The sequence below is a fragment of the Papio anubis genome, chromosome 20 (assembly GCF_008728515.1).
Source record: "Papio anubis isolate 15944 chromosome 20, Panubis1.0, whole genome shotgun sequence".
Classification (NCBI taxonomy): Eukaryota; Metazoa; Chordata; class Mammalia; order Primates; family Cercopithecidae; genus Papio; species Papio anubis.
In genome coordinates, this window is record NC_044995.1 from 34444559 (window position 1) to 34461391 (window position 16833).

At 51.5% G+C, this 16833-nt stretch overlaps 1 protein-coding gene across 1 annotated transcript in view; it reads left to right on the forward strand.

Moving 5' to 3' along the window:
* The first annotated feature begins 908 nt into the window (after nucleotides 1–908).
* Nucleotides 909–16833, forward strand: part of UNC13A (unc-13 homolog A) — a 107161-nt gene continuing 91236 nt past the window's right edge. Inside the window, exons 1-6 of the mRNA XM_031659771.1 lie at nucleotides 909–992; nucleotides 3211–3328; nucleotides 6485–6608; nucleotides 8189–8262; nucleotides 10599–10653; nucleotides 13784–13819. Of these exons, the coding sequence (XP_031515631.1) occupies nucleotides 988–992; nucleotides 3211–3328; nucleotides 6485–6608; nucleotides 8189–8262; nucleotides 10599–10653; nucleotides 13784–13819 (412 nt within the window). The 5' untranslated portion in view covers nucleotides 909–987. The remainder of the gene's footprint in view (nucleotides 993–3210; nucleotides 3329–6484; nucleotides 6609–8188; nucleotides 8263–10598; nucleotides 10654–13783; nucleotides 13820–16833) is intronic.

Genomic DNA, 16833 nt, shown 5'->3' on the forward strand with positions numbered 1-16833 from the left:
TTTTTTTTTTTTTTTTTTTTTTTGAGACAGAGTCTCCTTCTGTTGGAGTGCAGTGGTGTGATCTCGGCTCACTGCAAACTCTGCCTCCAGGTTAAAGCAGCGATTCTCCTGCCTCAGCCTCCCAAGTAGCTGGGATTACAGGCGCCTTCTACCACACCCAGCTAATTTTTTTATTTTTAGTAGAGATGGGGTTTCGCCATGTTGGCCAGGCTAGTCTCAAACTTCTGATCTTAAATGATCTGCCTGCCTCGGCCTCCCAAAGTGCTGGGATTGCAGGCGTGAGCTACCTTGCCCTGCCTTTTTTGTATTATTATTATTTTTATTTTAAATTTTTATTTTTTGAGGCTGGAGTGCAGTGATGCAATCATGCCTTACTACAGCCTCAACCTCCCAGGCTCAAGCGATCCTCCCACCTCAGCCTCCTAAGTAGCTGGGACCACAGGTGGGTGCCACTCTACCCAACTAATTATTTTTTGTATTTTTAGTAGGGATAGGGTTTTGCTAAGTTGCCCAAGCTGGTCTCGAACTCCTGGGCTCAAGCAATCCTCCCGCCTTGACCTCCCAAAGTGCTGGGATTACAGGCGCGAGCCACCGTGCCCGGCCTGCCAAGGGGGTTTCTTACGGTCAATGTTGTTCCCCTTTTCTGGGACCTCAGTCTTTTTAGCCGAAAACCAATGACATGGTCATTTCGAAGCAGCTGGATGAAGTATCCCAAAATTCCACGTCTCCCGGCACTGAGGCCCCTCCCTTGTGCCCTGAGGGTTAGGGTTGTGGGTTAGGGGGTGAGTGGCCCAGAAATTCCCGAAGGGATCATAGCAGATCGTCTAGAGCTTGGGAAGGGCATTGGAGAGTCCCTGAGCCCCAGCGCTGACCGCTGCTCTCACTGCCGCAGAGAAATTCAACACGTACGTGACCCTGAAAGTTCAGAATGTCAAGAGCACGACCATCGCGGTGCGGGGCAGCCAGCCCAGCTGGGAGCAGGATTTCATGTTGTGAGTCTGCAGTGTCTGGCATGACCTGGGCCCCTGGCACAGCCCAGCACCTCGCTGGCCCCTCAGGGCAGAGCTGGACACCAGGGAATCCCGGGCGACTCCCCTCTGTCCTCCCTCTTCCCATGTCCACCTTATCACCCTCGCCTCCAAAGCACATCCCCAATCCAATCCCTTCCCTTGGTCTCCGTGGCCACCAGCCAAGTCCCCGCTGCCCGCCAGCCTCCGCCCTGGCCTCCTGTGCCATCCACCTCCTACAATCTGTTCTCCAGGCAGCCAGGGGAATATTTTTAAAACTGCAAATCACATCCTGTCGCTCCCATGTTCCCAACTTGTCCATGGCTCATCGACCTCACCATAAAACCCACCGCTTTCCCGGCGGTTCCCACCAGCTTCTCGCTCTATCTCCCTCACCTGCTCCAGCCACACCCACCTCTGCCCCTTGTCTCCAACACCTCCCAGCTCGTTCTTGCCCCAGGGCCCTTGCACTTGCTTTCCCGTCCCCAGCTGGCTCTTCTCCTTCAGGTCTCAGCTTGTGTCACCTCCTCAGTGAAGCCCTCCCTGACCACCACCCCCGAGCTACAACTTCAGGACATCATGCCTTCCCAGGCCTTGCCACCAGTTTTGTTTGTTTGTTTGTTTTGAGGCAGAGCCTCACTCTGTTGCCCAGGCTGGAGTACAGTGGCGTGATCTCGGCTCACTTCAACCTCCACCTCCCAGATTCAAGTGATCCTCCTGCCTCAGTCTCCCAAGTAGCTGAGATTACATGCGTGTGCCACCACACCCAGCTAATTTTTGTGTTTTAAGTAGAGATGGTATTTCCCTATGGTGGCCAGGCTAGTCTCAAACTCCTGGACTCATGTGATCCGCCCACCTTAGCCTCCCAGGTGCTGGGATTACAGGCAGTGAGCCACTGCTGGCCAACAGATTTTTTCCTTTTTTTTTTTGTCTGAGACAGTCTCTGTCCCAAGGCTGGAGTCGGTGGTGTGATCACAAAGGCTCACTGCAAGCTCGCCCTCCCGGAGTTCCGCGCCATTCTCCTGCACCTCCAGTATCCCGCGGCAGCGAGACCGAGTACCCGCCACCACACCTAGCTAATTTTTGTATTTTTAGTAGAGATGGGAGTTTCACGTGTTAGCCGGGATGGTACAGATACCCTGACCTGATCCGCCGCGCATGGCCTCCCAAAGTGCTGGGATTACAGGCATGAGCCACGCGCCCGGCCTGATTTTGAATTTTTTAGTGGAAGCGGGTTTCTCCATGTTGATGAGCGGGTCTTGAACTCCCAACCTCAGGTGATCCCACCTGTCACGGCCTCCCCAAAGTGCTGGGATTACGGCGTGAGTACGGCCCAGCCATGTTTAAAATACATTCGGCCGGTGGCTCCAGCAATCTAACACTGAAAGAGCATCCACCGGGTGAAGACCATCACCAACTATGCAGTGAAACCCGGTCTCTAATAAGAAATACAAAAACTAGCCCGGTAGTGTGTAGTCCCAGCTACTCGAGGCTGAGGCGGAGAAAATAAGCGTGAACCAGGAGGCAGAGCTTGCAGTGAGCTGAGATCCGACCACTGCACTCCAGCTGGGCGACAGAAATGAGACTCCGTCTCAAAAAAAAATAAATAAATAAAATAAAAATTAAAAAATTAAAAAAATAAAAATACATTCCTTAAGATAAATCTTTGGTGAACTGTAAATTCAGTGAATCTCACATTTCACTAAGTTTCCTGCTCCCCCGAATCCACATATGTCTAGGGCGAGGCCTGCAGGGAAAGTGCTTGGAGGTGGGATTGTGTCCTCACCTCATTAGATGGAGATGACACTGCGAAGGACAGAGGTGCCCCCAATGTCCTTATCCTGGGGGTAAAGGGAGCTACGGAGGGTATTTGAGCCTCTTTCTCACTTACCCAGGGTTGGAGGGCCAAGGAAGGGCTCAGAAAGATGAAGGTGCAGGCGAGGTCTAACATCTGTTCCCAAGCCGTCCTTCCCGGCTTTGAATCCTGGTTCTTTTGTGATACCCCGAGCTCTTAACTTTCCACCCTGGTCTCAGTTTCCCCTCTATAAAATGAGAACCACCATGTTACCCTACCACCTAGGACACTCCCAAGCCTAAGTTTGAATTGCAGTATGCTGTATGTTCTCAGGTGAATGAACTAACCTCTCTGGGCCCTCGTTTCCTCCCTCCTGCTCCCTCGATGCCCCTTCTCCTTTTTCCGCAGCGAGATTAACCGTCTGGATTTGGGACTGACAGTGGAGGTGTGGAACAAAGGTCTCATCTGGGACACAATGGTGGGCACTGTGTGGATCCCACTGCGGACCATCCGCCAGTCCAATGAGGTGAGTGGCGGGTGGCCTGAGGGTGAGGAAGGACGAGTGCCTTGCAGAAGCCCAGAGACCAGTGGGCTAAACAAGATGGACATTTATCTCCAATCCCCCGACAACATCAATGTAGACACTTGAGATTGCCACGAACCTTCCAAAGTCACCAGGACCTATACACCTTCCATTTTGCTCTGCCTCTCTCTCCTTGTGGCTTCCACCTTGTGGCCCCAAATGGCTGCTTTAGGCTCACCATTGCATCTTCATTCCAACCACAGAAAGGTGATGGTGGGGAGAAGGGGGGCGGTTCATGCACATCTCATTGGCCAGAACTTAGACATGTGGCCAACACCTAGCTGCAAGAGATTCTGGGAAATGTAGTCCTAGACTGGAAAATGTAGTCCTAGGTAGTGCAACCTTAGGCACAGCTAAAAATGTATTACCTTGGAAGGAGAAAAGGGGTAATGTAGGCAATTAGCATTTTGTGTCCCAGATGGGCAGCAGCAGGAAGGTTACACCAGCTCATAAGAAAGTGTTAGGTAACAACCCTGGCCCCTCAGCCTGTGCATCACGGTCAGCAGGTAGCAGTGATGTCTATTTTTTATTTAATTATTTATTTTTGAGACAGGGTCTCACTCTGTTGCCCAGGCTGCAGTGCAGTGGCACGATCATGGCCCATTGCAGCCTCGACTTCCCAGGCTCAAGTGATCCTCCCACCTCAGCTGGGACTGCAGGTGCATGCCACTACGCCCCACTCATTTTTTTTTTTTTTTTGTTTTTTTGTATTTTCAATAGAGACAAGGTTTTGCCATGTTGCCCAAGCTGGTCTCGAACTCCTGGGCTCAAGCAATCTGCCCACCTCAGCCTCCCAAAGTGCTGGTATTACAGGTGCAAGCCACCACACCAGGCCGTGGTCATGTCTATTCATCTGTCCCCACAGCCCAATCCCTGGCCTCCTGACCTTAAGTCTCAACCCCTCCATGCTGACCCCAGGAAGGTCTTATTAGCTGGAGCTCTCATCTGTCCTCCCCTGTCCATCTGCCTTGGGAGGCCCCTCAGATGGCACCTGCCCACTAGCCTCATCTTCTCCCACACTCCAACCTCCACCCCTCCCAGATTGCAGCCTCTGAACCTTTGTATAGTGTGTTCCCTGAGCTTCAAGTGTCCTCCTTTCCATCACCCTCTAAATTCCCATGTGCCCTCCTCCAGGGAACCCTCTCTGACTTCCCTCTGGATCCTTTAGTCCTCCTTCCTCCCTCTGGGCTAGCTATGACCTCATGGGTGCCTGTGTCCAGCCTTGTTTCCAAGGGTTATGGGCTCCTCAGGGGCCAGGATGATGATGGCTGGGGCCTCTTGGGGACCCTTGCATCATCCACTATGAACTAGGCATAGAGGAGGGACTGGGGACTGTTTTTTGTTTGTTCGTTTTCGTTATTTTATTTTATTTTATTTTATTTTACTTTGAGACAGAGTCTTACTCTGTCACCAGGCTGGAGTGCAATGGCACAGTCTTGGCTCACTGCAACCTCCGCCTCCCTGGCTCAAGTGATTCTCCTGCCTCAGCCTCCTGAGTAGCTGGGATTACAGGCGCCCTCCACCACACCCAGCTAATTTTTGTATTTTTAGTAGAGATGGGGTTTCACCATGTTGGGCAGGCTGGTCTTGAACTCCTGACCTCAAGTGATCTGCCCACCTCGGCCTCCCAAAGTGCTGGGATTGCAGGTGCCCGCCACCACACCCAGCTAATTTTTGCATTTTTAGTAGAGATGGGGTTTCACCATGTTGGCCAGGCTGATCTTGAACTCCTGACCTCAAGTGATCCGCCCACCTTGGCCTCCCGAAGTGCTGAGATTATAGGCATGAGGCACCACACCTGGCCAGTGAGTGTCTGTGTTTGAATGAATGAATGCAGAGGGACGAAATGGTTGCAACAGTCTAGGCAAGTGAGTCTAAAAGGAAGCCTTGGCCGGGCGCGGTGGCTCACACCTGTAATCCCAGCACTTTGGGAGGCTGAGGCATGTGGATTGCCTGAGCTCAGTAGACCAGCCTGGGAAACATGGTGAAACCCTGTCTCTACTAAAAAATACAAAAAATTAGCTGGGCGTGCTGGCGCACACCTGTAATCCCAGCAGCTCAGGAGGCTGAGTCAGGAGAATCACTTGAGCCTGGGAAGCGGAGGTTGCAGTGAGCTGAGATCACGCCACTGCACTCCAGCCTGGGTGAAAGAGTGAGACCCTGTCTCAAAAAATTTTTAATTTAATTTAATTTTAATTTTAATATATAAAAGGAAGCCTTGAGGGAGACCCAAAATTTCCTCAGTGGCCCTTCAAGTGTGAGGGGGGCCTGGTCACCTGGGCGGCAGAAAGTGGATTCCACCGAATATCATTCCATTTGAATAATGAACAAACTGAGGTTCAGGGTGAACCCCAGTTGCTCAAAGGCTCACATTCCTGAGCCAGGGGAAATGGGCTCGTTGTCTTGGGGGACTTTCTCCATGGATGCTGGGAGGCTCCAGGGTTTTTATCTGAAGTCGGAGTCTCATAACCCCTTATCAGGGGTGGGGAATGACCATGCCGGGCTGGGACTGCCCTTACATAACCCCAAGGGGCTCCCCCTCTGGGTCCTTTGCTTTGGGTTCCCCTGACTCACCATGTGGCCCTGGACTGAGACCTTCTCCTCTCTGAGTCGCAGTTTCCTCATGTGTAACATGGGACACAGCCAGGCACAATGGCATGTGCCTGTAGTCCCAGCTACTGGAGGCTGAGGCAAGAGGATCAGTTGAGGCCAGGAGTTCGAGATGAGCCTGGGCAGCAAGCGCCCGCCGCCGCCGCCGCTGGTGAACGGGCGGGCGGGCGACCGCCAGCGGGCGGGCGGACGGGCAGGGGCGGGACGCCAAAGCAGATCAGATCAAATAAATGCGGGAACCGAACAAACCGGATCAGGTCAGGAGATCAAGACATCATCAGTCGCTCAATCATCATAAATAAGAAATCATGGATCGTCAAAGAACAGAAGGAATAAACAAGATCATCTTTTTTGGGAAAGGGAAGGGGAGGAGGAGACACGACTTTTGTTTTGGGGTAGGGGTGAGGGGGATGTCTCATGTGAGAGTAGGGGCCCCAGGGACCAGCGTAGCAGATGCCTGACCCACACACCTCCTCCACTGACCTCCAGGAGGGCCCTGGAGAGTGGCTGACACTGGACTCCCAGGTCATCATGGCGGACAGTGAGATCTGCGGCACCAAGGACCCCACTTTCCACCGCATCCTCCTGGACACGCGCTTTGAGCTGCCCTTAGGTGAGTACCCAGGCACGGGACATTCACCCAGCTCGGCCCCACTTCTGGACTCACTCAGCTATTCCAGGAGAGTCAACAGGCTGAACCTGCTGCGTGCAGGCCATGACCCAGGCCCCGCACCTTCCCAATGAGCTGCAAATGTTTCACAAACCCACGGCGCTCAGGGCTGAGCTATCCTGGCGGTTCCTTGGTGATGCCTAAGGCTGCAACATTGAGCTGGGGATAGGAGGAGAGACAGACAGAGAGAGAGAGACAAAGAGAGACAGAGAGAGACATGTAGACAGAGGCTGAGAACAGATAGTCCCCTCTTCCTTTCCGGAAGCACCTTGAGTCTCTCCACCTCATTCTTCTAAGAACCCATGGCTGGCCAGGCACAGTATCTCATGCCTGTAATCCCAGCACTTTGGGAGGCTGAGGTGGGAGGATCATTTGAGGCCAGGAGTTTGAGGCCAGCCTGGGCGATCTAGTGAGATCCCATCTCTATGAAAAAGTTAAAAATTTACCAGGCGAGGTGGCTGCTGGGCACAGGTGGCTCACGCCTGTAATCCCAGCACTTTGGGAGGCTGAGGTGGGTGGATCACGAGGTCAGGAGATTGAGACCATCCCGGCTAACACGGTGAAACCCCGTCTCTACTAAAAATACAAAACAATTAGCCGGTGTGGTGGCGGGCACCTGTAGTCCCAGCTACTCGGGAGGCTAAGGCAGGAGAATGGCGTGAACTTGGGAGGCGGAGCTTGCAGTGAGCTGAGATAGCGCCACTGCACTCCAGCCTGAATGACAGAGCGAGACTCCATCTCAAAAAAAAGAAAAAAGAAAAAGAAATTCACCAGGTGCCTGTAGTCCCAACTATTCAGGAGGCTGAGGCGGGAGGATAGCTCGAGCCCAGGAGTTTGAGGCTGCAGTGAGCTGTGATTGTGCCACTGCACTCCAGCCTGGGTGACAGAGTGAGACCCTGTCTCTAAAAAATAAAAAATAAAAACAATGGGCATGGTGGCTCATGCCTGTAATCCCAGCACTTTGAGAGGCTGTGGTGGATGGATCACCTGACGTCAGGAGTTTCAGACCAGCCTGGCCAACATGGAGAAACCCTGTCTTTACTCAAAATACAAAAAATTAGCCAGGCGTGGTGGCGCATACCTGGAATCCTAGCTACTTAGGAGGCGGAGGCAGGAGAATTGCTTGAACCCGGGAGGCGAAGGTTGCAGTGAGCCACGATTGCTCCACTGTACTCCAGCCTGGGCAACAGAGTGAGACTCCGTCTCAAAAAAAATTTTTTTTAATTTAAAAAAATTAAATAAAAACAATGGCTTCCCCACCCTCGTAAAGGCTAGGAACCATCTCCTCTCATCCTCCAACTATTCTCCATCCAGCTCTGGGAAGAGGGGCATCAGAGACACCACGGTACCTCCCCTTCATCTCCATCCACCCTCTTGAGACCCCAGGCCAGCCCACCCCTATTTCTGAGGCTTTGCCAAAGACCCCAGAAACCAGGGCCCGGCTGGAACTCAGTAGGCCTGGAGGATGGAGGCTGAGGGGCAGGGAGGAGCTTCCAGGCTCACGGACACGGCTCTGCTTGCAGACATTCCCGAAGAGGAGGCTCGCTACTGGGCCAAGAAGCTGGAGCAGCTCAACGCTATGCGGGACCAGGATGAAGTGAGTGTTGCGCTGGGAGGGGGCTGTTTTCTTCCTTGTTTCTGTCTCTGTCTCCCCACGATTTTCACTTACTGATGCTGTTTCTCTCTGAGCTTGTCTTTCCCTGCGTCTCTGTTTCTAACTTTGTTAACCTGACTGCGTCCATGACCCATGTGGTCCAATCTCAAGACAATGATGGGGTCAAGAAACATGCAGAGGCCAGGCGCAGTGGCTCATGCCTGGAATTCCAGCACTTTGGGGGGCCAAGGTGGGCAAATCACCTGAAGTCAGGAGTTCAAGATCAGCCTGGCCAACACAGTGAAACCCCGTCTCTACTAAAAAAAAAAAAAAAAAAAAAAAAATTAGCCAGGCTCAGTGGCTCACACCTCTAATCCCAGCAATTTGGAAGGCCGTGGCGGGCAGATCGTTTGAGGTCAGGAGTTCGAGACCAGCCTGGCCAACATGGTGAAACCCCGTCTCTACTAAAAACACAAAAAATTAGCTAGGCGTGGTGGCGGGCGCCTGTTGTTCCAGGTCCGTGGGAGGATCACTTGAATCTGGGAGGGGGAGGTTGCAGTGAGCCAAGATCACGCCATTGCACTCCAGCCTGGGTGACAGAGCAAGGCTCTGTCTCAAAATAATAATATAGATAATAATAATAAAATAAAAACATTTATTTTCCATTCAGGGGTACATGTGCAGGTTTGTTACACGAATATATTGCATTATGGCTAAGGTTTGGAATTTCACGGCATTACTCAAGTAGTAAACGCAGTACCCAACAGGTAGTTTATTCACCCTTGTCCTACTCCCTCCTTCCTCTGTTCTGGAGTTCCCAGTGTCTACAGTTTCTATCGCTTTTTTTTTTTTTTTCTTTTTTGAGACAAAGTCTCGCTCTGTCACCAGGCTGGAGTGCAGTGGTGCGATCTCAGCTCGCTGCAACCTCCACCTTCTGGGTTCAAGTGATTCTCCTGCCTCGGCCTCCCGAGTAGCTGGGACTACAGGCGTGCGCCACCACACCTGGCTAATTTTTTTATTTTTAGCAGAGACGGGGTTTCACTGTTTAGCCAGGATAGTCTCGATCTCTTAACCTCATGATCTGCCCACCTCGGCCTCCCAAAGTGCTGGGATTACAGATGGGAGCCATGGTGCCCAGCCTACTGTTTCCATCTTTATGTCCATGAGCACCCAATGTTTAGGTTGCACTTATAAGCAAGAACATGTGGGATTTGGTTTTCTGTTTTTGGATGGATTCGCTTTATACTGGCCTCCAGCCACCTCCATGTTCGTGCAAAGGACATGATTTAATTCATTTTTATGGTTGTGTAGTTCTCCATGGAGTATAGGTACCACATTAAAAAACAAAAAGAAAATCCAAGCCGGGCACGGTGGCTCACGCCTGTAATCCCAGCACTTTGGGAGGCAGAGGTGGAAGGATTGCCTGAGGTCAGGAGTTCAAGACCAGCCTGGCCAACATGGTGAAACCGTCTCTACTAAAAATAGAAAAATTAGCTGGGCATGGCGGCATGCGCCTATAATCCCAGCTACTCGGGAGGAGGTTGCAGTGAGCCGAGATTACGCCACTGCACTCCAGCCGGGGTGACACAGCAAGACTCTGTCTCAAAAAAAAAAAAAAAAAAAAATCCAATCCACCATTGATGGGCACCTAAGTTTATTCCATGTCTTTGCTGTTGTGAATAGCACTGCCATGAACATATGTGTGCATGTGTCTTTTTGGTAGGACAATTTCTTTTCCTTTGGGTATATACCTAGTTTGTTTGTTTGTTTGTTTGTTTGAGACGGAGCCTCCCTCTGTCGTCCAGGCTGGAGTGCAATGGGACAATCTCAGCTCACTGCAACCTCCGCCGCCCGGGTTTAAGTGAATCTCGTACCTCAGCCTCCCAAGCAGCTGGGCTTACAGGCGCGTGCCACCACGCCCAGCTAATTTTTTGTGTTTTTAATAGAGACAGGGTTTCACCATGTTGGCCAGGCTGGTCTCAGACTCCTGACCTCAAGTGATCTGCCTGTCTCGGCCTCCCAAAGTGCTGGGATTACAGGTGTGAGTCACTGCACCTGGCCCCTAGTCTTTTTCTATCTCTGTTTCTCACTCCTTCTCTGTCTCTGTCTCCGTCTTTCTCTCTCTCTCTCACATCTCTGTGTGTGTGTGTGTGTGTGTGTGTGTGTGTGTGTGTATCTTTCTCTCCTTTTCTCTCTTACTCCCTGTATCCTTCTCATAGTGGGGGAGAGAATTTGGGAGGCAGAGGGAAGTCGGGATGGGATGGAACAGAGGACTATCCTGGTCCCCTGGCCTTTGGCCCCTCTGAGATAAGCCCTTTCTCCTTCCCCCACCCCTTCAGTATTCGTTCCAAGATGAGCAAGACAAGCCTCTGCCTGTCCCCAGCAACCAGTGCTGTAAGTACCTCTTGATTCTTCCTTGGGCATCAGCTGAAACACTCATCCCTCCCCTACCCCATGACTGTCCTGTCTAAAGGCTCCTCCAGTCTGGAGATACAAGTCCTGAGAGTGCAGTGTCACTTACAGTATATTAGAAATTAGCGTTCTGAGGCTAGGCATGGTGGCTCACCCCTGTAATCCCAGCACTTTGGGAGGCCGAGGTCAGGAGTTCGAGACCAGCCTGGCCAACAGGGCACAACCCCATCTCTACTAAAAATACAAAAAAATTGAACAGGCCTGGTGGTGGGTGCCTGTAATCCCAGTTACTCAGGACGCTGAGGCAGGAGAATTGCTTAAACCCAGAAGGCAGAATCTGCAGTGGGCCAAGGTCATGGCTCACCCACTGCACTCCAGTCTGGGTGACAGAGCGAGACTCTGACTCATAAAAAGAAGGAAGGAAAGAAAGAGAAAGAAAGAGAGAAAGAAAGAAAGAAAGAAAGAAAGAAAGAAAAAAAAAAAGAAAAAAAAAAAAAGAAAGAAAGAAGGGAGGGAGGGAGGGAAGGAAGGAAGGGAAGAGTTCTGAGACTTGGGCTTGATGAAAGACAGGGAGGAAGACAGGAAGGAAGGAAGGAAGGAAGGAAGGAAGGAAGGAAGGAAGGAAGGAAGAAAGAAAGGAAGAAAGGAAGGAAAGAAGGAAGGTAGAGTTCTGAGGCTTGGGCTTGATTCCCACCTTGCTATGTGGTCATGGGCAGGCCAGCGTCCCTCTTCTATATTTAGGGGCCCTCTCTTTGAAATAGTGCATCTGACAGCCCCCTCCCTCTAAGGGCTGTTGGAAGGATCCAGGACATCTAGAGATATGAAAAACACTTCGTAGATGCTTCACTTTCCATTCATCAGATCCTGGATGAGGGCGTATAACTCATTCCACAAACTATTCACGGGGCCAGCACAAACCCCGAGCAGCCTACAGTCAGATGGCGCAGACAGACACAGACAGAAGATCCTGCCAGCACATGTACAATGGGCACACGTACAACAGATGAAGGCTGTTTCACTAACCCATTTTCTTAGATGGAGAAACTGAGGCCCAAGAGGAGATGTGATTTACCTAAGGCCACACACCCAGCAAGTGGCAGAGCCAGGATTTGAAACCAGGTCTGAGGGACTCCAACTTTGCTTCCCTTTCCACTGCACCTTGTCTGTTGATGATGATGATCACGTTTCTCTTCCTATTTCCATCAAGGCTGCAGTTGTCAAGATTTTTTTAATCTTCCTGGGCCCTGTCGACACTCAGATGCATCCAGACAAGGTCTTTTCATGGATGGAAGAGCTGTCTCCCTCCTTAAAATGACTTCCCATTGCTTTGTGGTGGAGGAGAAGTAGCAAATCATATAGCCTCAGGACAGAGCTCCCACCTGCTGACACCAAAACCCCACTTCACTCTTCAGCCAACTCCTTCTCCTTTCCATTTACTTTCTTTTCTTCTTCTTCTTCTTCTTTTTTTTTTTTTTTTTTTGGAGATAGAGTCTCCCTCTGTCACCCAGACTGGACTGCAATGGTACTATCTTGGCTCACTGCAGCCTCTGCCTCCTGGGTTTGGGCGATTCTTGTGACTCAGCCTCTTGAGTAGTGGGGATTACAGGCACATGCCGTCACGCCCAGCTAATTTTTGTATTTTTAGTAGAGATGGGGTTTCGCCATGTTGGCCAGGCTGGTCTCAAATTTTTTACCTCATGTGATCCACCCACCTCAGCTTCCCAAAGTGCTGGGATTACAGGTGTGAGCCACCGTGCCTAACCCCTTTCCATTTGCTTTTCCATCTTCCTTTTTTCCCCTCTCACAGCTTTCCCTGTATCTGTGTCTCCCCCACCATGTGTCCAGGAGGGTGGTAATGGAGGTGGGGTTGAGGGGGGCTTGGGGAACTCCAGCTGGAGTATCCTGTTTCTACACTAACTTGGGGTGTGATATTGAGAAAGTTCCTTGGCTTCCCTGGCCAGGGAGGAGTCATCACTGCCCGGAAGGAATTACAAACCCCCTCTGGGTGAATGGGGTCATTGAGAGGTTGCAATGGGGGTGGGGCCAGGCAGAGTGGAGGTGGGAAGGCAGTGGCAGAGAGTCCCTGGGCAGATGGACTAGAGCCAGGGGCAAGTTCGATTTGGGAAGTGGAGACCACCACTCAGTGTTTACCCACAAGTCCTCCCTGGGCGTATTTTGTCACCCCCATTTCCCAGAGGAAGCAGTCAATGGTCAGAGGAGCCAGGACTCTGGTCCAGGACATTTTTGTGAAGTGCCAGGTACTGCACATGATAGGCAAAGGGGTTCTCGCCCTGGCCCTGATGCTCAGAGGCTGTGTGACTTTTGGCTGCTCACTGCATCTCTCTGAGCCTCCTAGTTTCACCCGTAAAATGAGCAGACCACCCAACAGAGGTGTTTTAAACCTTAGGGTTTCCAATTGAGTGTGTCTTTCCTTATCCAAGAGCTGGGAGAGGAAAAGGGTGGAGACTGGGAGACTGTTAACCCCAGACTTCATAGTCAGAAAACCCTGGGCCCAGATACCCACTTTGTTACTTCCTGACTGAGCCTTTCCTCTCATTGAAAACTGAGCCAGGCTCAGTGGCTCATGCCTGTAAATCACAGCTACTCGGCCTCACATGAGACCAGGTGTTTGAGACCACCCTGGCCAACATAGCAAGACTCCATCTCTGCACAAAAAAACAAAAAGAAAAACCACCAAGAACCAAAACATTAGCTGAACATGGTGGTGGGTGCCTGTAATCCCAGCTACTCGGGAGGCTGAGGTGGGAGGATCACTTGAGCTTGGGAATTGGAGGCTGCAGTGAGCCATGATTGCACCACTCCACTCCAGGCTGGATGACAGAGTGAGACCCTGTTTCAAAAAACAAAAAAAATTAAAGAAAAGAAAAAAATAAACAAACAGGGATATCCCACCTTCCTCCCAAGGTGGAGAGCAGAGACACAGCAAGTGTCAGCAATGAAAGTGATACTTAGGAAAGGTACTCAGGACAAGAGGGGCTCTTGGGGTGGGGGGAGCAGATGCGGAGAGTGAGGAGGACCGCAGGGGGGCCCGCTTCCTACACCCACCCCTTTGTCTGCTCCCTTTTATTATTTCTGCCCCTTCTCTTTGTAGGCAACTGGAATTATTTTGGCTGGGGTGAGCAGCACAGTAAGTACTCAGCCTGATTGATGTTCTGGGAGGCCCATGGGAAGGTGGGCACCTTGGTGATCCCAAGGCCCCTCCCCACTATCACACAGGGAAGCAGGGAGCCTGTGACCAGCACATGGGGGCCAGAGGGCTTGGCGAGACCCCTTTCAAGCTTTCCTGTACCCTGTTCGTTAGTGCCTGTCTTGGGAGACCCGCTGTCTGCTGGGGAGTGGGCACCGTCGTTGGGGTGGGGGGGTTCAGCCTGGAGGAGTGGACATTTAGACCGACAACCTGCCTGTGTCCAGCTGGGTGCTGTGGCCTCCTCCCGCCACTCCCCCTGTATAACCTTACATCCTCTCCTGTATCCCCTGCCTTTTGGTCTTCCTATCTTCCTTCTCCGCTTGGAAATGGGTCCAGTGTCACTCAGAGGGTAGTGGGTGGCCGGGGTCTCCAACAGAGGGGTGGGCCAGGAACCTCAGGGAGATGCACGCGGAGACCTCACCAACCCCCTAGGCTCCGCCCATACTCACACCTTACCTTCCATCTTCATTTGCTGTCCCAGGGAAGAAAGCAAGCCACGCCCTCCCTAAATTTAATGTTCATTTATCTGTTTCTTTTTCTTTTTCTTTTTTTTTATTGAGATGGAGTCTCACTCTGTCACCCAGCCTGGAGGGCAGTGGCACGATCTCGGCTCACTGCAAGCTCCGCCTCCCGGGTTCACGCCATTCTCCTGCCTCAGCCTCCCAAGTAGCTGGGACTACAGGCGCCCGCCACCTCGCCCAGCTAGGTTTTTTTTTTGTATTTTTTAGTAGAGATGGGGTTTCCCCGGGTTAGCCAGGATGGTCTCGATCTCCTGACCTCGTTATCTGCCCGTCTCGGCCTCCCAAAGGGCTAGGATTACAGGCTTGAGCCACCGCTCCTGGCCAATTTTTTGTATTTTTAATAGAGATGGGGTTTCACCATGTTGGCCAGGCTGGTTGTGAACTCTTGACTTCAGGTGATCCACCCACCTTGGCCTCCCAAAGGGCTGGGATTACAAGTTTGAGCCACTGCGCCCGGCCTCCTGTGAGAATCTAATGCCACCACTGATCTGACAGGAGGCGGAACTCAGGCGGTAATGTGAGTGATGGGGAGCAACTATAAATACAGATGAAACTTCACTCACTCACCTAACCGCCGCCCACCTCCTGCTGTGCGGCCCAGCTCCTAACAGGCCACAGACCAGACCCGTGCCCTAAGGAGTTGCTCCCTTTCTCCCATACCCTGCCTCTTCTAGAGAGACCCAGTCCTCTATTCTCTTTTTTTTTTTTTTTGAGATGGAGTCTCGCTCTGTCACCCAGACTGGAGTACAGTGGTGCAATCTCTGCTCACTGCAACCTCCACCTCCCAGGTTCAAGCAATTCTCCTGCCTCAGCTCCTGAGTAGCTGGGATTACAGGTGCATACCACTATGCCTGGCTAATTTTTGTATTTTTAGTAGAGATGGGGTTTCACCATGTTGGCCAGGCTGGTCTTGAACTCCTGACCTCAAGCAATCCTCCTGTCTCGGCCTCCCAAAGTGCTGGGATTACAGGTGTGAGTTACCATGCCTGGCCAGTCCTCTATTCTGAGGATAAATCTGCCTCCTTCTCTTTTCTGCACCAACTGGGAAGTCCTTCACTCCTTCCTTATATCCTGGTGGACAAACCTATCTCCCGGACCAGTGAAACTGTTGACAAACACTTTGGTCCACCACAATTTATCAAAAACAAGTTGGTTAAAAATCAATTTAGGGCCGGGTACGGTGGCTCACGCCTGTAATCCCGGCACTTTGGGAGGCCGAGGTGGGCGGATCACGAGGTCAGATCGTGATCTGAGCTGAGATCGCACCACTGCACTCCAGCCTGGGCGACAGAGCGAGACTCCAACTCAAAAAAAAAAAAAAAAAAAAAAAAAGGCCAGGTGTGGTGGTACACCCCTGTAGTCCCAGCTATTCAGGAGGCTGAGGCGGGAGGATTGCTTGAGCCCAGGAGGTCAAGGGTGCAATAAGCCATCATTGTGCGGCTGCACTTCAGCCTAGGCAACAGTGTGAGACCCATTTCTAAAAAATAAATATATTAAAATAAATAAATAAATAGATAAATAAAATCAATTTCACCAAAATGAATGCTTGGCAGACAGGGCAAGCTTGATAACAACCAACTTGCCACAAACGAACAGTATGGTCAAAAGCAAAGACAGGCCAGGCGCAGCAGCTCACGCCATAATCCCAGTACTTTGGGAGACCGAGGTAGGCAGATTACTTGAGGTCAGGAGTTTGACACCAGCCTGGCCAACAGGATGAAACCTGGTCACTACTAAAAATACAAAAATTAGCCAGGCATGGTGGTGCGTGCCTGTAATCCCAGCTACTCGGGAGGCTGAGTCAGAAGAATCATTTGAACCTGGGAGGTGGAGGCTGCAGTGAGCTGAGATTGCATCATTGTACTCTAGCCTGGGTGACAGAGCGAGACTCCTTCTTAAAAAAAAAACCCTTGGCCGGGCGCGGTGGCTCACGCCTGTAATCCCAGCACTTTGGGAGGCCGAGACGGGCGGATCACGAGGTCAGGAGATCGAGACCATCCTGGCTAACACGGTGAAACCCCGTCTCTACTAAAAAATACAAAAAACTAGCCGGGCGAGGTGGCGGGTGCCTGTAGTCCCAGCTACTCGGGAGGCTGAGCAGGAGAATGGCGCGGAACTCCGGGAGGCGAGCTTGCAGTGAGCCGAGATCGCATCACCGCACTCCAGCCTGGGCGCATAGAGCCAGACCTCGCCAAAAAACAAAAACAAAAACAAAACCGCCGGCTGGTGGTCAAGTTTCGTAATTCCAGCACTTTGGGAGACGCGGATCATTTTAGGTCAGAGACAATTATCCTAAGGATCGACGGTGGAACTGCCTCTTACTAAATACAAAAAAAAAAAATTAGCCAGGCATGGTGGCTACCAGTCCCAGCTACCGGGAGGCTGAGGTAGGAATGGCTGGTCCCCGAGGCGAGCTTGTAGTGAGCCCAAACG